The sequence below is a fragment of the Chaetomium strumarium genome (genome assembly GCF_033439665.1).
Source record: "Chaetomium strumarium strain CBS 333.67 chromosome Unknown B0T15scaffold_7, whole genome shotgun sequence".
Classification (NCBI taxonomy): domain Eukaryota; kingdom Fungi; phylum Ascomycota; class Sordariomycetes; order Sordariales; family Chaetomiaceae; genus Chaetomium; species Chaetomium strumarium.
Window position 1 is genome coordinate 234,517 of NW_026944435.1, and position 18,062 is coordinate 252,578.

The following is an 18,062-nucleotide window of genomic DNA, read 5'->3' on the forward strand; positions in this document are numbered from 1 at the left end:
ACCCCCATATACTACGAAGAGGCGGTGGGCTAGCCCTGGCACAGTCGACCACGGCAGTACCACTTGGCCAGCGATCCTCGGGCGGCCGCCGACGGGTATGACTTGATACGATGTGAAGACCAGATCAGACGGAGGGTTAAGCTTACATGTATGCTTCCAACCCAAATAAGTAATACCAGTCAAGGATCCCATGAGGCAGATTGTCGCGTGGCTGGGCCTTCCCCAAGGTTATCACGCCCCCCTCATCTGACCCTGGCAGCAAAATTGTAGGCATGTGTTCACACACACACACACACACAGACACAGTAGGGAAGGATGCTCAGAGAGGAACAGCAGCTTATTAAGATGACCAAGATGGAAGCCCCCCCTGTGCGCCATGGAAGCCGTCAGAAACTTTTGATCAGCACGAGAAGGAGACACCACTCGGAATTCCACTCTGCTGCCACCTCCAGTCTCCAGTCTCCATGCTGCCGCCGCCGGGTAGTAGACCGCCCTTGCAGCAGTAGTGTACATACGGAGTACCGATGAAAAATCGGAAAACCATCCCAATCCCATCATCCATGTGAAGTGCTTTTCGCCCCGCCATGACTGCATGGCGGTCTAGTGCAAAGCCTGCAAGGTGCTGCCGATGCCCTTTTTGGGGGGGGATGGAAGCTTGGAAGTTCCCGCTGGAAAGGAAAAGGCGTGGACGCCTTCCGAACCTGGAGGAGATAGGCTAGGTGGCGCACGGGAACTGGAAAGCGGTATGTACGTACAGTTAAGGGGAAGTACATACAATACAATACACAAACTTGGCTTTGTTGGTGCTCTCGCGCCGAGCCTTACCATAGGGCTGAGGAGCCCGCACTACATACTACCGCACGCCGGGCGGTGGAACCACTCAGGGGCTCTCTGCCTGCCGCTGCCAGGTTTGGTCGGCAGAAGCGTGCAGGGGTGGGTAAGCAGCGGCGCATTCGACAACGGGCGGGGATTGGTCCAAGTCGCGATGGAAGCATGCGGCGCATACGGTGGTAGCGAGGCCACTTGTCTTGTGCTGTGTCATCTTCGCACTCCATCCAATGGGACGCCGAGGAGTGTTCAACGGCCGAGCAGCGAAGACGGGCAAGAAGAAAAATGTAAGACGTCTGATGAGTAAGGCACTTTTTGTGGCCCGGAGTCACAGCTCCTCCAGCAGCGGTGTGGAGTTTTGGAATCCGAGACGTCGCTTTTTGTTGACTATGACGACTGGAAGAATGACATACCGGTCGAACCGTACTCAACTAGGGACCCCCCTTTCCCCTTGCAAGCCATTCATGTTCTGCTGCTGCTAATACTCGAAATCGTCATCCACGGCCGGCCCCTTGCTCTTATTCACGCTCTCCTGCTTGCGGTACATCTCGGCCACCTGCCGGCTCGTCGTCGCCTCGTCCGGCTTCTTGTCGTCGCGCACCTTAATGAAGCGCGGGAACCGCAGGCTGATGCCCTTCTCGCCGCTCGGGTCGACCCCCTCCTTCATGCCGGCCTTGTACCGCGGGCTGAGCGTCAGGTCGGCCGTCTTGACCTCCCACACGTAGCGCGGCTCGAACCAGACGTCGGGTTGGTGCTGTCCGCCCGAGCTGTGCGCGTAGAAGGGCTTGGGCCGGTCGATGACGATCTGCGAGAGCGACGCGTGCAGTTCCTCGAGCGCCGCCTCGCTGAAGCCCGTGCCGATGTTGCACACCGTCTCGTACGTCTCCGTGCTTGGGTTGTAGCACGCCAGCAGGAACGCGCCGTAGACCGACGTGCGCTTGCCCTTGCCGTGATAGGCGCCTAGCACCACCAGGTCGAGCGAGTCGCCTATGCCGGAGAGATAGTCTTTTTTGATCTGAACCGTAGCATTAGCATTGATTATTCTTTGTAGGGACAGCGGACAAGAGGGAAAAAAGAAGAAAAAAAGAAACGAGGAAAATAAGAAGGGGAAAAAAAAAGGGGAAAAGAAAACATAGCAGCATACCTTGAGCCAGTTTCGACTCCGCTTGCTCGGCTCATACCCGCTCTCCTCGCCATCCAACATCTTTACCATCAGGCCCTCGCAGGACGCCTTGACCGACTCGTCGAGGAATGTCTGGATCTCGTCCAGCTCCTGGCCGTTCATGGCCGTGGCGAACGCAAACTCGCCTTCCACGGGCTGGAAGGCCTTGTGCAGCAGCTCCCGGCGCTCCCTGAGCGGCTTCTCCACGACCGCCTCCCCGTTCAGGTACAGCAGGTCGAAGGCAAACACGCACACCTTGACCTTGACGTCCTCCACCTTCACATCCTTCTTCTTTCGCGTCATGAGCTGCTGGAAGGGCAGCACCTTCTTCTCCTGCACGTCCCATGCTACCGACTCGCAGTCCAGCACGAAGCTCTTGGTGTCCTCCTTGACCCACGTTGGGAGCTTGGCGAGGATGTCGGGGTACTTCTTGGACAGGTCTTCCGAGTTTCTCGAGAAAATGGCAGCTACGCCGCGCCCGACCTCCTTGGTGGCGTTCAACGCCGACTGGCTGAGCTCTTCGTCCGTGTCCTTGGCGACGTAGTGAATCTGCGCTCTTTCCCCGTCATACTTGTACTCGCATGTAAACGTCCGGCCTTCGAAGCGGTCGAGCACTTCGGTGATGGCCTTGGTCGGCTTTGCCAACATGGGTTTGAGCGGGACGCCAGGCCGCAGCTTGCAGTGTTCCCTCAAGTTCATGATGCCGTGCTCTACCATCGCCGGGATAATGACATCGTAGCTTGGCAGCTCACTAGTAGATGCGGTCAGCATATGGCGTAGCTAACAGGTACCTACGTAGATACCTTCCATTGTAAAAGGGGTACAAACCTGTAGACCGTCTTCAGAATCGCTTCGCCCTTCTCGATGTCGCTCGTGCTCGGCACCTTGCCTTTCTTCGCCGCCTCATGCGCCACTACGGCCTGGGCCAGCGACACAATGACCGTCTTCTCGGCCAGGCCCAGCCTCAGTTTGCCTTCCAGGAAGCGAATGATGTACTTCGCCTCGCTCGGGCCGCCCTTATCCTTGGTGATGTCCACCTTGCCGGTGCCATTCGCATCCGCCGCCGCCAAGAGCTTCTTGATCCCATCCACCTTCCTCCCTTGCGCGCCGTTGCCAGTAACGGTCGCAATTCCCATGAGCCCCTTATGGACGCCCTGGACGGTGAGCGGTTTGGGCTTGAACATGGTCCGCTGCGTGGACCTAGACTTCACGGCCACCAGGCCGAGGTCGCCGATTTCCTTCTGGTCCTGCTTGATGACGGCCAAGCTGCGGCCCGTAGTCTCGCCTATCGCCTTCATGATCAGCGACTCGCCGATGCCGAGCTCAATGCCGGCGTAGTCAGGGGCAAGCTTGTTGATCATGAGCAGGACTGTGGGCAGAAGATCCGCTGGCGTGAGCCTGAGAACCTGACGCAAGAACAGCGAGCAGTGCGCCATGATCTCAAGCCTCTTGGAAGTGAGTTCGATCAGCGAGAAGGTCTTGCACAGCGCAGCGTACGGCACCGGCTCGCCAGGCTTCCAGTCGGGGTACGGGTGTTTGACGTCCGACTTGAGGCTGGCCTGGACCGTCTGCCGCGCCTTGGCCGCCACCTCCGACTTTTCTTCTTCGTCCTGGAGCTCCTCGTCCTCTAGCTCGGATGCCGACTCAGGGGTGTCCTCTTCCGCCTCTGTTTTCATGGCAGCTGCCGGCTCAGGTTCGCCTTTCCGTGGCGATTTGGATCTTGGAGACGTCGAGCGCTTGGCTGTCTTGGTCTCCGGCTCGGTCGCATCCTCCATGGCTTCGTCGTCTTCCTCATCTTCAACCACTTTCCTTCCCCTTCTTGGCCGCTTGCTAGCAGGCGCGGCCACCTCAGCATCATCGTCCTCGACCACCTCCTCTTTGCTCTTCTTCGTCGCCGCTTCATTAGCCGCCGCTCTACCTGCGTTGGGAGGCCGCACTCGCTTCTTGCCGGTCTCTGTTCCCCCATCCCGTCAGCTCGTTCCGCCCTCCTGTGTCCTCGAACATACCTTTGCCCGACTCGGCCTTCTCCACCTCCACCTTTTCCTCCTCCTGCTCCGTTTTGCTCAAGGGTTCGGAATCCTCCTTGTCCGCTTCGCTCTTGCCCTTGGTAGAGAAGCTCAACTTTGTTTGCTGCGCCGGCGCAACCTTCGCCTTCGCTCCATTCGCTTCGGCAAAGAACTTGCTACAACAAACCCCAGAGTCAGCCCCATCCTTCCTCACAGCCCAACCAAGAAGAAAGGAGCAAAGAAAAAAAAAGGAAGATACAACCAGCCCATTGAGCGGGTAATACCCCCAAAAATCCCCATTTTCCTTTCCTTTTTTGTATATGGTATTACCCACCCCACAGTGGTCTGTCCCGACTTGACGTACCCTAACGTCGCCTGCTTAGGCGCCATCGCAAATCTCCCGGTTCTCCGCGGAAGCACGGAGCTAAAGTTTCGACTCTGAGGGACCAGGGCTGCGCAACCTGCAATATGGGTGTGGGAAGTTGATGCCCTGATGGGCGCGGAGATCCGGAGTGCTGATCTGGGAGCCAGCTTGGCGTCGGGTGCGGTGGCGGGATGGATGCAAACAACCCTTCAATCCCGAATAGAGCGCGGATATATTAAGAGTTTGGAAAGGATCTTGTCCGTTTGCCGGTGCAAGACGAGAATTCAGGCAGGCGGGTTAGGCAGGTGCAATTGGGAGCCGTAATTGGATCGAATGGTTGAGCTCGCCTGACGTGACGCGCTAGGACGCGACTTTTTGGCCAAGGCAGCAGTCGCGTAAAGTGGCACGGTCACATGAGCGTCTTTGCTGACCGTTAATTTAGCGCGAGAGGATCCAACTGCCTCTCTCACCTTTATATCGCCAAATATTACTCTTAGTATCAGTCATCACCGCAGACTGCTCACTCATTCAGAAGAGAAACCTGTGTTCAGCAGGAGCTGATGATCTTAACAGATAAATCATGTCATAGTGTAGGGAAGATGTCGACTGTAGACTCCGAGCTTCCCCTATACCGAATCTTAATTTCAGGACGTTCCCAGGCTCTATCGCAAATTAGGATAAATATACAAGAGGAAACTCGCTGACGTTTGGAGCCTTGCAGTCCCCGCCTGGATGCGTTCTCCTTAGTGAGGTTGTCCCATTCATTAAGACCCAGTTTAGCACACAAGCTCTCTTAGTTGAAGTAGAAGTTCTCGTCCGGCGTCCGACCCCGGATGAACTGCGGCTCGGTGCCACGGACGTAGATATCCTCAAACAGGATCTTGGGCGTCGGCTCGGGCGGCGCCATGGCCTCGGCAGCCGCGACCTCCTCGTTGACGTGATTGCGCGCCTCCTTGTCAAGGCCCTTGAGCTCGTCCTCCTGGGCGACGCCCCAGTCCAGAATGTGCTGCTTCAGACCGGCAATGGGGTCGTTGGTCGACCGCATGCGCTGGATCTCCTCACGGGTGCGGTACGTGGTGCCGGGGTCGGACATGGAGTGACCGCCGTACCGGTACGTGACATACTCGAGGACGAGGGGGCCGTTGTCCTCAACAGCCCACTGCTTGCCGTATTGGACAGCAGCCTTCACGGCGAGAACGTCCATGCCGTTGACTTTCAGGCCGGGAATGTACTGTCCGCGCTTGTAGTAGTCCGTCAGGGCCGACGAGCGAGCCGCAGATGTTCCCATTCCATACTTGTTGTCTGCACAGGCGTTAGCAACCTTAAGCTACTACTAATACAGCACAACTCGGAGGGGCTTACTTTCGCAGCCGAAGAGAGCGGGGAGCTTCCAGAGCTTAGCCATGTTGAAGGCCTCAAAGACCTGGCCCTGGTTGCTGGCACCGTCACCTGCAGCGAACAGTCAGCACCCTATTTCTCAGCTGCAATTGCGTTCAGGCCATACCGTAGAGGATGATGCTAGCCTTCTTGCCGCCAGTGTACTTATGGGCAAAGGCCAGACCGGCACCAACGGGCACCTGGGCGCCGACGATACCGTTGCCGCCGTAGAAGCCCTTGGTGAACATGTGCATGGAGCCGCCCTTGCCGTACGCGATACCCTCGCGGCGGCCGAGCAGCTCGCCGATGATGGAGCGGACGGTGCCGCCACGCATGTAGGCGAAGCCGTGGCACCGGTACGACGTGATGACATCGTCGCTCTTCTCGATGGCGTGCTCGATGCCGACGGCGACGGCCTCCTGGCCGGTAGAAAGGTGGCAGAAACCGCGGATCTTCTTCTCCTTGTATAGCCTGTCGGCAGCCATCTCCATTTGCCTTTATCGTGCACGGCTGTCAGCTTGGCGAACCCCGATCGTCGTTTGCTAGCTTCTGGATGGCGGCATACCTGACGACGACCATGTCGTAGTACATCTGCTTGAGCTGCTTCTTGGTCACCTCGAGCGTGTACGGTGGCGGGTCGAGCTCGTAGGTCTCGAAGCTCTCATCGCTGAGCCTGACCTGGAAAGGCTCATCGTCGGACTACTCGGAGCAAGCATCGTCAGCAACGCGCCAATTCCATCACCAAATCAATCCGATGCCAGCAGCGTTGCGACATCCAACCCACGAATATCAACAAGAAATCAGTGACAATGGGGGTTCGAGAAGACCGCCGTTATCTGCTGTCGACTGACCTGTGGGATAGAGCTCTTGTCGACCTGCGCCGACGCCGCATTGGTTGTGACGGTCCTCCGGGCGGCAATTGAAGCTGTTTGAAGGCGCGGAGCAGCGCGGACGGGCGCTGCCCGCGATAACCGGACAGCCCGCGAGAACATGGTGTGTCTGAGAAAAATGGGTGTGGAGAAATGGAAGAAGAAGACGGCTGGCAAAGGAAGGAGATCGGGATTTTGCGAGATCGCAAAGTTCTGTCCTGCAAAGCTGACCCTGCAGTCCGAGAAAACGGCCGGCCTAATTTTTGGCGTTGGGGCAATGATGCTTGTTGAACCAGGCTAGGCTATTCTGGGCAGTCGAGCAGGGATTCAGGTTACTTCATCGGACCTCCACCGGAAGACTCCAAATGTTCAAATTATCACTCGTAGGACTGTTTCCTTCGTCTAGCCTCGAGGTCTGATGAGAAAAGACCTGAATCATGTATTGGTGCTGCCTTACCATACAATACATATGATGGCCCTTTCTCCTGTAGAAGCAACCCTCTTGCGTAGACCTCTTAACGAAATTCACTCTCTTACGTTCTCCTAGTAGAGAGTAGAGCGTTAGGAGATACACCATCCAGTAAAACTAAGATACTCTGCCGCACCATAGCCTCCCTGCGGTAAGGTATCGCACAATTTCACTTGCTATGCCAAACACTCGTATACTGACAGTCATTCTAATCCTAACACCGCAAGGGCCAGGCCATCAACACAAAAGACATCAACCCCCGCGCATTTCTCGACAATGCGACCCTTCCGATACTCCCCTAATAAACTTAGCAATACCTGGAGCCTAGCCTTAACCCTCCCTCCACTAAATATGTTGCTATTGCGACCCCCGGAATCTCCACCGAACCCATGTGAATATGTTTGTAAGTCAAACGCCATAGCAATGCTGATTCGCATGCCCTTTTCCCCTTGTCGTTGAAGGTTTGGTATTATTATCCCCCTATGCCATTGTTGCCTGCCGTATGGACCAGAAAACGCCAGTGTTTGAGTGCACGTGGAGGGGTACCTTCGGTGCGCGTAATTAAAGGAATGAGAATGTCTGCTCGCCGTATCCCTGGGGTTTCAGCGGCAGTGCCGTTTATTCATCCTGGAAAAACGTCGGGCCACTCTGTTGTTGAAGGGGTGCCGTCGAAGGGCCGGCATCAGGCATGTCCAAGTCTTGTATGCCACTTGCCGAGATTGACGCTCGGTAATCCAGCGACAATGCGCTCAGGGGACGGTCTGGGACTGGGCCGTCGTGTCTCCGCTTTGGAGGAGGCATCGTTCGCTCATCGAACATATCTTCTGGAGGAGAGAAAGACCACACCTAAGTTTTCGGTCAATGGGCTGCCAAGCATCATGGGAAAGTCCTTTGGGTTAGCTTACCTCCATAACAGTCCTACCGTTCTTCAGTGCCATCGCGACGCACTTCTCCTCCTCGAAGGCGACTCGCCAGACAGCCTCTCCCTGAGTGACGAGCTCACGGACAAGATTGCCAGTCTTCAGGTCCCAGACCTTGACCCGCCCATCACTGCCGCCGCTGACCACGCGTGTGTCGTCAAATTGCAGGCTTGTCACGCTGTTATCATGAGCGGCAAGGCGGTGGATAGCGCAGTTTCTCTCCAGAGACCACACTCTCACGGAACCATCACTTCCGCCCGTGACGAGCGTGTTACCACGCATCTGTAGTTGCCCTACAAGGGAGGTGTGGCCCTGGAGGATGGCCTGACACTCACTAGAACACGCAGTCAGTCTCGACTCTAGAGATGTAGGCTCTGGAGGATGCATACCCAGTCCGAGCGTTCCATATCCTCACGCTCGTGTCAAGGCTGCCTGTCGCCACTCTCTGCCCGTCAAACGCGATGGCATAGATGTGGCTGTAGTGCCCCTGGAGGGTGTGCAGACACCTGCCCTCCGAAATACTCCACACCTTTGCCGTAGCATCGTAACTGCCGGAAACCACGATGTCACCCTTGATCTCTAGGCACCGGACGCTCGCTTGGTGGCCGACAAGCACATTCCTGCAAAGTCCGGTCCTGATATCCCATATCCTGAGAGTCGTGTCCCGAGACCCAGATATCGCGGTGTTGGCGTCCGACATTTTAAGGCAGCGGACAGTGGAAGTGTGGCCTCGCAGTACATGCTGGCAGTTGCTAGAGATCTCGTTAGTGGTGCCCGAATCCCAAACTTGACCTAACTTACCCAGTCGAAAGATCCCAGACCCGGACATCACGGTCGCACCCGCCGCTCACCAGAATATCGTCCCAAGGCACCATAGCCCAGACACCCATGACGTGGCCCTGCAGTGTGCGCAGCGCATTTCCTTCCGTATCAAAGACATGGATCTTGGCATTGTCAAGAGCGACGATGATGTACTTGGACGTTAGGTGCAGACTCGTGACCACGCCACCATCCTGTGTGATATTCCGCGTCACGTTGCGACCGCCGGAACGCCAGGCAGTATCAACCAGATACCTCTGCTTGAAATGCGACTTGTACGACCGGAGCATGGGTCGTGCGTTAGCCCTTCCCTCGAACGTAGCCGGCAGCGAAGTGGAAGTTAACGCGCCGGAAAACTCATGGCTCCCGGGATCCTCATCTTGCTGACTGAAGGAGTAGGCCTCCGCGCCGGACGTAATAGGCGGGTAGATTTGCGGCCCGATCTCAGACATCCTATGCTGATAGTCGTGTTTCAGGCACAAATTCTTCCACGTCATATCATCACTGAGTAGGTCCCGCCACCTGCGTGACACTTGCGACGCGCGTGCTAGAACCTTGGGGTCGTCGATGAAAGAGAGGATCTGCAAAGAATGTCAGCTGCAAGGACTCGCGGTGTTCGAGTCGGGGCGGTCGGGCACACACCCTAAGGCACAATTCGTCTGGGAGGGTCGTGAAGGGATCCTTTTTGAGCAACGGACTGACAAACTGGTGCACAAAGCTCAGTTGTTGGCTGGTGCACAAGTTTAAAAGGTCGGCAAGCAGTCGAGTCCTCTGACCGCCATTACACTGCACGAAGTATTGCCGCAACCCCGCCAGATAGCTCTCTTCGTCCACCCCGGCGTTACTCCAGTTCAATCTCGAGTGTGACGGCCCGGGAGATGCAGCAGGTGTCGGCGGAGGAGGAGGGGAGCCGGTGACTTGCTCAAAGTCGGCCGCAGGTGTGCTCATGCTCGGCGTCGGTGGGCCCCGAGGGCGCTGTTGTGACAACTTCACATTGTGTGTGTTCAATGATAGCTCCTCGTTGAACATGGCCCCCCTTCGCTCAGAGAAACTGAGCGGCCGGTTGTAGGGCGCAGCCATCTCGGGCCTTTCAAGCCGAGCGACGCACAGGTCGAAGGTTCTGAACCCGATTTTCAGGGCGCGCCGCTCAGTCCACCGAGAAGCAACTCCAACGCAAATCGACCGATACCATAAATGTTCCCAGGACCGCCGAGGACGACCACTCCTCGGTGTGGGGTTTCTGGCTGATCACGTCGGAAGAATTGCGTTCAATCGCCAGCGATCAGGCTCGAAGTGCGAGAGAACGGGGTACAGACGCGCTGCACGGTGTCAAAAGGGTTGTCTCGCGAGGTAGGAACGGAGCACGGCTGATGACCCGGGTTGCAGGCCGGTAATGGCGACGAAATTCAGGACCGAAAACGGGACGGGATCACGTAGGGGAAAAGGGGCGAGGTAGGAAGAGATCGTGATGTACCTTACACGGCCATGCGAATCCGTCCACCGCAATCCCGTGTTGTCGAGTCGTGATATCGAGGAAGGTTGTGCGGAGGGCCAACGTCCAAGGCCTGATGTTGAGGGCTGAGGAGACGAAGAAATACGAGGCGGGAAGGGGCGCTCCAGGTCTCTTCCTACTGTGTAGAATTCCCATGCGCCGAATGAGGTGCAGGCTGACTGGCTCTAGGGTACGTACTAGTAGTGTGTACTTGGCAGGATGCATCCGCTCTGTGCCCCACGATGGCAGGCCCCACACAGCAGGTGAACGCCACCTGTTGCGGCCCCTCGCGACCCTGGATTCAGTTCAATGGAGCCACGATCGGAAGCGGACACTCACTCCTGCGGCGGAGAGCTACCGTTTCGCGGACGCATTATCCACCATGCTCGCGGGCAGTCATGGTCACTGCCTGATAGCTTTTTGATTTCATTGTTCGCTGACACATTGGGCCGGAAGCCCAGGACAGTTCACTACCTGATGGAGGTAGTACAGTGGTACATACGTACAAGAACGACTGCGTCCTCGAACACCGTTGGTTGCCCACCCAGCTGCATATGGTCGATGTGAAGACTGCAACATCGCTATTGCTGGGGTGTAGTGTCCATGGGCCGGGCTAACTCCTCGAGCCTTCAAAGCGACAGGTCTACCGTAAGGTAAGCCTTATACACCTCTGCCCCTCATGACTTTTCATGACTCTCCTCGAAGAGCAACGCACATTAGTAGCTGGCAAATGGCGCCTGGCTCTCTTGGATAGGATCATGAATTGTGGCTCTATCCTGTGCAACAAAACCCAGGCCCAGCCCGTCTAGACCAAGGATCGTGAGCCAACAGGTCGAGAAAGCAGGGCTCCAGGTTTGAGGAGCTTAGGTTCGCGAATGACGTGCACCCAACACTCACATACCAAGTGTCCGGGTCCCAGCTCTGCTGATTTGGGCAAGTCGGGCTGTGCCGCAGCTTATGCCATGTATTGAGGCACAGGGTACCGCCAGAAATTGCCTATATCACTGCATAATAACTCTGCTTCCCTGGGTGTGGAAGTGATGAGTTCGTTGAGAATGGGCCCTGAACTGTGAGATGTTCATGGCTTCCTTCTCCGCCCCCGAGTCCTTGATGGCTCGTTCTCCTCGAGCATGGCAATATTTCGGCAGATTGTGCATTGATCAGCAATGGCTAGATCGGGCCGGAAACAACAGCGCCATGGGCTGCTTGTCGCACGATCCGGGCTCTGCGTGGCCGCTCGATGGGGCATGGGGCGCTGGGTTAAAGGGCTCCGAGAGGCAAGCACGCAGGGCAGCCAGAGTTCGGTTCACCCTTACGAGCTTGCTACATAGCCTGGTGCCCATCCGGACAATGAAATGACGGAGCCGAAAATCGTGGCCTATTACCTGCGGTAATTCAGTCTAGTGTATGTCTGACATGTTTTGTCCAACGGATGAGTTGAAACAGCGGGCAGCTCCGTCAGGACTCAGGACATGTCTGAAACGGGCCCACTCAATCTGCGCCGGACGGGTCAAGCCACAGCCAAATTTTGCAGGCAGCCACCTCCGAGTTCCCCGACGCGGTCGCGGATGAAGACGTAGCGACATCAATAATCAACAAGTACATCTATCGACATACCCGAATTCTGAATTCTGACTCGATTTTTTCAAGCCATTCCTAATAACCGACCACCTTGGCCAGCGACAACGAATGCATTAGCCTTCCTAGCACGCCTTCCCCTGCGCCTATATACAATAGCCTTCCTAGCCTGCCCTCGCCTGCATGCAATAGTCTTCCTAGGTCGCGGTCTAGACTGGCAGTTGTATCGCGCGCACTCTGTATTTTATTGCATTTTTGAACGATTCAGCTAGTTCTAGGCTCTCTGGAAATTCAATCGGTTATCTGATACGCGGTTGTTTGCATGCGCGACGGAATTACCATGGTGACGGGGAACTTGGAGGTGGCTGCCTGCAAAATTTGGCTGTGGCTTGACCCGTCGATCTCCTTCCGAAGGAGGTTAGATTATGTCGAAATATCTTTTGAGGCCGTCGATTTATCCACAGGGGTGTATACTAGTATGTAACGGTTGTAACGGGCTCGTCAGTTACTGAGCGTTACAGACATACGAATACAGTTAGTACCCGTAGAAACAAACCGGTATACTGTACGCTTGGCCAGGGCTTCGATCAGGGCCGGCAAACCACATGAAGTAAGTCTACCTTACACAAGTTGCGTCATTGCCATGGTGTTGCGTTGTAAATGAATGCAAAGCAACATTCCTTGCATTGCATTGACAGAGCACGGCGAATTCCCGGAATCGGATACCAGATCTAAAAACTTGAAACCGAACATCTTCATCCTGTCAATTCCATGGAATAACGGTAGGATGAGCTGAAATGACCGAACTCATTCGATTAGAACACCTGCCATAACTCACATTGCGCTTACGCTCAGATAACCCCCCGTCTAACCGAAACGCCTGGCCTGACGAAAAGCCCAAACGACGTCAACGTTGTTAATGGTGATGATGGCCGAACCGTGTTAGTAGCGGCAAGAGGAATCCCACCAATGTCGCAAGAGTATCCCGCATCTCCAGTTTGCCTTGCCTCCTGTGGGATGAATTGCCGGTTTCGGTATACCCATTGGGACCAGAGTAGTGGTCATAGGCCGCCGAATGGTTCTCCTCCTGCATCGCATGCATGGCGACATATCTGACAGACAATGTCAGTACAAACGCCCATGAGACTAGGAGATGGCCACCGCTTACAAGAACGTCCCGGCACTAAAGAGGAGGAGCATGCCTGTCCACCACTGAGTGGACTCGCCCTCCATAGTCTCACCCCCGATCAAGGAAACAAGAGAATAGGTCGCCAATGCGCCGGCAGGAGCTGCGAGACTGAACACCAGGAGGTGCACACGTGTAGCCCTCTTGGAGAGGCCCTGCTTCAACAAAATAGAAGTCAAGCCAAACGCAGCAGGGGCTTTGTGTACCAGGATCGCAAGGAAGATGATCAGTCCGACGTTCAGGTTTGACGTCGTGGCTGATGCTCCCATCGCAATACCATCTGCCGCAGCATGTATGACCAGCCCCGTTGTGGTAGCAACGCTGCGTGTTTGCCTCGGCGATGGCGCCAGGGAGCCTAAGAAGCCCTCCGATTCCTCCTCTCCAGCCACAGCCGGCCCGCTCAAATCGTCCAGGCTGACATGTATGCTGGCCGGCGCTGTGATAAACTTCTCGGCCGCATGACGGGGCAACCGGTCAACGAGGAACATCAGAGCAAAGCCGATGACTAGGGCGAAGCCGATGGAGAATGCAGGGAGCTCTGGGTGCTGTTCCGCGGGTTCATCTTTCCTCAATATTGCATCCATCGCCCGTGCGTTTTGTTTCGGTGTATGTTGCGGGTGTTGCGTTGCTGCTGCTAGAGCTTCAATCCCCTCTGGCAGAATGACAATCAAGCAACTGCCGACCAATAGCCCAGCCCCAAGGGAAGCGATGAGCCGAAGCTGCGACTGCGAGAGAGAGAACGACAAGGGGAGTGCGCCGGCAAGGAAGGAGCTTCCGCAGAGACGAGTCAGCTTGCGACAGCGAAAGATACAGACATGGGACCACCGGATTCAACGTACGCCACGGCCATCACAACCTGTCAAAAGCAAGCAGTCAGCTCATGGCCCCATATCTCTTGTCAATGGCTGTCCCGGGACGTTGCTCGTAGCACCACTGACCGAGGTCGCAACCAGAAAGATCAACCCGGCCATCGTGGGCGGCCGTCAATCGTTATACTGCCAGGAGATCGAAATGCCGGACTCTGCTTTGCCGGCACATGGGGTCAAGCCGGCAAACATGCGGCGACGCGTAGGACCTGGATGTTGTTACCCCGCAGGAACAACAAAAGTGAAGTTCAAGTTGGTTTTGAGGTGTTCGTGTTCGTTCATTCATCAGCCTGGAAGCAGATCACTGCCAACCGCTGCATTGGCGCCAATCGCTCGCCCCACTCCCAAGCAGTTGGTGTTACCCGTCTGCTTGCTCCCGTCCCGCTTGTCCCAAACTGGCTACGGCAATCTGTTTCCCCCGGCGGTTTAAGTGGATAAACGAAAGCTCCGACACTTGCTGGACTGAGACAGAAGAAAGGAAGCTCTTGGGGCAGATACGATCAGATATTTGCTTTGAGATGATATTGAAATGAGGAAGCTTGCAACTCTAAGTTCTTGCCATGGTAGCACTGGGCTAACAACAAAAACCTGAGGTAAATTAAGACTGCCCGAAGTGACTGATCTCTACATACAGATGTACAATAACGTCTCCCTCATAGATCCCGGTCATGTATAGGTCCCGGCCACGCCAGCTTTAACCCTAACTTTTACGAGCTCATTTTAGGGTTATAGCTGTTTGTGGCCGGGATTCATACACGACCGGGATCCCTGTTTGAGACGTTACATCCATACACTACGGAGATACAGAAAGAGCAAGACGGTGTTGTGGGGCGTGATCTTTACTTGGGGGTCCGAGCGTTGTTCCACCGATGGCCTGCTCTAGAACAACGCTCGGAACCCCCAAGTAATTAACTTAACCGGGGTATCGAACCGCGCTTGCATCGCGTCACGCTTCCAGGTTCAACACCGGCAGTTCTAGCAACTTTTCGGTCATTGACTTCTTCCGCTTCGGACTTCACGAACCCTCCAGTGCCCTCTCGGATTCTAGAATTTCCAATCCAATATGTCCACAGACGACGCTTGTGGGTGTTCACGCCCGCCCAGACGTAGCTAGGTAGTTACTGAATGCTAATCAATTGGCAGGGTCGGCGCCGGCCAACGATGCGCTGCTGCTGTCGCTCGTAACGCCATCGCCGGCGGGCATCAAAACGGTCGCGCACACTTTCCACCCGAAATTCACATACCCTATCTTTGGCGACAGCGAGGAGATCTTCGGCTACAAGGGCCTCGAAATCAGTCTCCAGTACAATGCAACCGATATGCGACCGAATCTCTCTGTCAAATACAGCAAGAAGTTCCCTGCTGTCGCGGACGTGGAGGCGGCAGACATCAATGGGACCTTGCGCGAGTTTCTTCCCGATGTTGCCTTCCAGAAGAAGAGCGATTTCGAGGCCGCGATCAAGAACGTCCCGGCAGACTGGACCCCGCCGGGCGAGCTGGTTACGACGTTCAGCACCCATGGCAGCACCTTTGAGGTCAGGAAAGCGAACCTGGGCGAGCCCGCCGTGAAGCAGCTAGTCAAGCGCATCCAGATCCTGGTGTTGCTCTTCATCGAGGGTGGGAGCGCTATTGATGTGGATGATTCCGATGCCGACCGGTGGACGATCTTCTTGCTCTACCAAAAGCAAACATCCAACGGGGAGATTGCCAGCTCGCCTTATACCTTCGTCGGTTACTCTACGGTATACCGCTTCTTTCACTTGCAGCTGCCTTCCCCTCCCGTCTCTCCATCAGAGAGCGATTTGGAAAAGCAGACTCTCGCTCAAGACTTCGACCTGTCTCTACTTCCCTGCCGCAGCAGGTTATCCCAGTTCCTCATCCTCCCGCCATTCCAACAAAAGGGGCTGGGGCCGAAACTATACAGCATCATTTTCCAGGAATACATCAAGCACCCTCAGACGGTTGAGATCACGGTCGAGGACCCCAATGAAGCCTTTGACGATATGCGCGACATCGTAGATCTCCAATACCTGCGGACAATGCCAGAGTTCCAGGCGCTACGCATCAACACGGACGTCACCATTCCCAAGATAGGGCCCGCACCAAAGGACATCATCGATAAGGCGGCGTATGACGCGGTGCGAGCCAAAGCCAAGATGGCCCCACGTCAGTTTGCGCGGGTTCTCGAGATGGATCTCATGTCCAGGCTGCCCGAGCCCGTCAGACCGGGAATAGTGCCGGATGAGTCCGCGCGCGAGGCGACGGCGGAGCAGAAACACGAATACCAACTCTGGAGGCTCATGCTGAAGAAGAGGATATACAGTATGAATAAAGATGCGCTCGGCGAGCTCGAGATCCCCGAGCGTATTGCGAAGCTTAACCAGACGGTCATGAGCGTCGAGTACGACTACGCGCGTCTTCTGCTCAAAGCCGAGGATCACCAGCAGAGGAACCAGGTCGACGAGCAGCAACAGAAGAACGGGACTGCTGCCAATGGCGCGGCTAACGGCAAACGCAAGGCGGCGGTTGAGGACGGGGACCAGGCAGTCAGTAAGAAAGCGAGGGTTGAGGACGAGTGAGGAGGGATTGCGAGCCGTCGGTGAGCCTGTTGCTTGTGGTCGCCTTGCCTCGGGGACGGGAGGGCTGCATGAGCTTTTGTGTATGCGTATGCGTGGCGTGTATTCTTATCCGGTTTGTGTACACTACGGCGTCCAGTGTGCCAGCATTTCTTTCTAAGTTCCACTGAATAGGACAGGAAGGAGGGCAGATGTTGATAAAGCATCAATGAAGCTCCAGCCCTGAGCTTACTTTTCTCTACAGCCGAGTCATTTTCTAATAACCGAGTGTTTATCCCCCAGCTGAACCTCTTCGATGATTACCCCGGAGGAAGAGAATGTTACCATAGCTACACTCCTTTTTACTACTGGAATTGGTTACTCGGAAACCTCGTCCCGTTCACTCCCTGCACGCCTTTCCCGAGCTGGCTGGCCACGACGGTGGCCTCCCGCACCGCCCGCGCAACCGTCCCCCGGACCCTCCCCTCCTCAAGCACCAACAAGCCGCCGATCGTACAACCGCCGGGCGTGCTGACCTTATCCCTCAGCAGCGCAGGATGGTCCCCGTTCAGCACTAAGCCGGCGGCGCCCTTCATAGTCTGCGCGGCCATCTTCTGCGCCTCGGCGCGCGGCAGCCCCATCGCCACGGCGCCGTCGATGGCGGCCTCGAGCATCAGCGCGAAGAAGGCCGGCCCGGACCCGCACAGGGACGTGCACACGTCCATCGTCGACGGCGGCAGGTACACGACCTCGCCGATGCGCTTGAAGATCCACGTCACCAGCCCCAGCGTGTCCGGGTCCAGCGGCGGGTTGGAGATGCCGATCACCGTCATGCTCTCGCGGATGAGCGACGCCGTGTTGGGCATGGCGCGCACGACGCGGCAATCCCGGACTGGGTTCCCGCCGTTGGCGGCTGCTAGCGTGCTCTCCAGCTGCGTCTCGGGCACGCCGGCCAGGATGCTGATCAGCAGCTTGCCCTCCAGCGCAGAGGCCATGCCCGGCTCCGAGAGCACGTCCTGCACCATGTAGGGCTTGCAGGCGAGGATGACGACGTCGGCTTGTTGCACCGAGGGTACGTTGCGGTTCTGCGCGATGGTGACCACGTCGAGGTGGCTCGCGAAGGTCGACTTGAGTTTCTTGACGGACTCGGGACGGCGCACGCAGGCGATGAAGCGCGAGGGGAGGCGCGTGGTGGGGGAGGTTTCGTAGAGCGGCGTGGACGTGCCCGAGGCGGAGGGCTTGGTGGCGGCGGCGTCTTGCTTCTCGTCGAGCGAGGCGAGGATGCCCGACAGGATTGCGATGCCCATGGTGCCTGGGACAAATGTTAGGGGAGGTTGGATTTGGGCGCGGTTCGATTGGAGAGCGAGCGCAACCACGTACCGCATCCGAGCACAGCCATGGTCAGCTCCGAGCTGCTGCCATTCTGCGCGACACTCATTTTGCTGTCTGGTCTTCGGAAGGTGCTCGGTGAAGGTGGTTGAGGATGGGAAAGGACGGAAGCCGATAGTCGGAGGAAGTAAGAAAAAGGAGTGTAAGTGATAGGATCCAAGAACGGGCCAAGCTCGGTATCA

At 56.4% G+C, this 18,062-nt stretch overlaps 6 protein-coding genes across 6 annotated transcripts; 1 reads left to right on the forward strand and 5 right to left on the reverse strand.

The window, feature by feature from the left end:
• Window positions 1–1,220: 1,220 nt before the first annotated feature.
• On the reverse strand, window positions 1,221–4,490 carry B0T15DRAFT_288189 (uncharacterized protein). The gene is made up of 5 exons (XM_062863674.1): window positions 4,361–4,490; window positions 3,997–4,172; window positions 2,819–3,944; window positions 1,973–2,741; window positions 1,221–1,843 (listed from the first exon to the last, which is right to left on the reverse strand). Exons 1-5 carry the CDS (start codon window positions 4,384–4,386, stop codon window positions 1,307–1,309), a joined length of 2,634 nt encoding a protein of 877 aa, XP_062717764.1. The 5' UTR covers window positions 4,387–4,490; the 3' UTR covers window positions 1,221–1,306.
• Window positions 4,491–4,791: 301 nt separating this feature from the next.
• On the reverse strand, window positions 4,792–6,834 carry B0T15DRAFT_577164 (dehydrogenase E1 component-domain-containing protein). Its single transcript, XM_062871054.1, has 5 exons — window positions 6,589–6,834; window positions 6,303–6,436; window positions 5,865–6,232; window positions 5,723–5,809; window positions 4,792–5,662 (listed from the first exon to the last, which is right to left on the reverse strand). The coding sequence occupies exons 1-5, from the start codon at window positions 6,727–6,729 to the stop codon at window positions 5,154–5,156; spliced, it is 1,239 nt and encodes a 412-aa protein (XP_062717765.1). The 5' UTR covers window positions 6,730–6,834; the 3' UTR covers window positions 4,792–5,153.
• An 859-nt stretch (window positions 6,835–7,693) lies between these two features.
• Window positions 7,694–9,894, reverse strand: B0T15DRAFT_404211 (WD40-repeat-containing domain protein; the record flags this gene model as incomplete). The annotated part of the gene is made up of 5 exons (XM_062865242.1): window positions 7,694–7,921; window positions 7,981–8,329; window positions 8,385–8,747; window positions 8,797–9,395; window positions 9,457–9,894. 5 exons carry the CDS (start codon window positions 9,892–9,894, stop codon window positions 7,694–7,696), a joined length of 1,977 nt encoding a protein of 658 aa, XP_062717766.1.
• A 2,479-nt stretch (window positions 9,895–12,373) lies between these two features.
• Window positions 12,374–14,210, reverse strand: B0T15DRAFT_541623 (Zinc/iron permease). Its single transcript, XM_062869873.1, has 4 exons — window positions 14,009–14,210; window positions 13,910–13,926; window positions 13,053–13,841; window positions 12,374–12,996 (listed from the first exon to the last, which is right to left on the reverse strand). The coding sequence occupies exons 1-4, from the start codon at window positions 14,039–14,041 to the stop codon at window positions 12,801–12,803; spliced, it is 1,035 nt and encodes a 344-aa protein (XP_062717767.1). The 5' UTR covers window positions 14,042–14,210; the 3' UTR covers window positions 12,374–12,800.
• A 623-nt stretch (window positions 14,211–14,833) lies between these two features.
• On the forward strand, window positions 14,834–16,686 carry B0T15DRAFT_288394 (histone acetyl transferase HAT1-like protein). The gene is made up of 2 exons (XM_062863675.1): window positions 14,834–15,018; window positions 15,080–16,686. The coding sequence occupies exons 1-2, from the start codon at window positions 15,000–15,002 to the stop codon at window positions 16,513–16,515; spliced, it is 1,455 nt and encodes a 484-aa protein (XP_062717768.1). The 5' UTR covers window positions 14,834–14,999; the 3' UTR covers window positions 16,516–16,686.
• A 170-nt stretch (window positions 16,687–16,856) lies between these two features.
• On the reverse strand, window positions 16,857–17,929 carry B0T15DRAFT_404157 (pyrroline-5-carboxylate reductase dimerization-domain-containing protein; the record flags this gene model as incomplete). Its single annotated transcript, XM_062865238.1, has 2 exons — window positions 16,857–17,803; window positions 17,872–17,929. 2 exons carry the CDS (start codon window positions 17,927–17,929, stop codon window positions 16,857–16,859), a joined length of 1,005 nt encoding a protein of 334 aa, XP_062717769.1.
• Between the last annotated feature and the right edge of the window lie 133 nt (window positions 17,930–18,062).

Excerpts from the sequence above, each read along its gene's own strand:
- B0T15DRAFT_288189 (XM_062863674.1), bottom strand. The coding sequence starts at position 4,386 with ATGGCGCCTAAGCAGGCGACGTTAGG. Across the intron at positions 3,945-3,996 it reads GAAGGCCGAGTCGGGCAAAG|AGACCGGCAAGAAGCGAGTG; the intron begins GTATGTTCGAGG and ends ATGGGGGAACAG. Across the intron at positions 2,742-2,818 it reads ATTCTGAAGACGGTCTACAG|TGAGCTGCCAAGCTACGATG; the intron begins GTTTGTACCCCT and ends CGCATCTACTAG.
- B0T15DRAFT_541623 (XM_062869873.1), bottom strand. The coding sequence starts at position 14,041 with ATGGCCGGGTTGATCTTTCTGGTTGCGACCTCG. Across the intron at positions 12,997-13,052 it reads TTTAGTGCCGGGACGTTCTT|ATATGTCGCCATGCATGCGA; the intron begins GTAAGCGGTGGC and ends ATTGTCTGTCAG.
- B0T15DRAFT_577164 (XM_062871054.1), bottom strand. The coding sequence starts at position 6,729 with ATGTTCTCGCGGGCTGTCCGGTTATCGCGGGCAGCGCCCGTCCGCGCT. Across the intron at positions 6,437-6,588 it reads ACAAGAGCTCTATCCCACAG|TCCGACGATGAGCCTTTCCA; the intron begins GTCAGTCGACAG and ends TGCTCCGAGTAG. Across the intron at positions 5,810-5,864 it reads GGCTAGCATCATCCTCTACG|GTGACGGTGCCAGCAACCAG; the intron begins GTATGGCCTGAA and ends TGTTCGCTGCAG.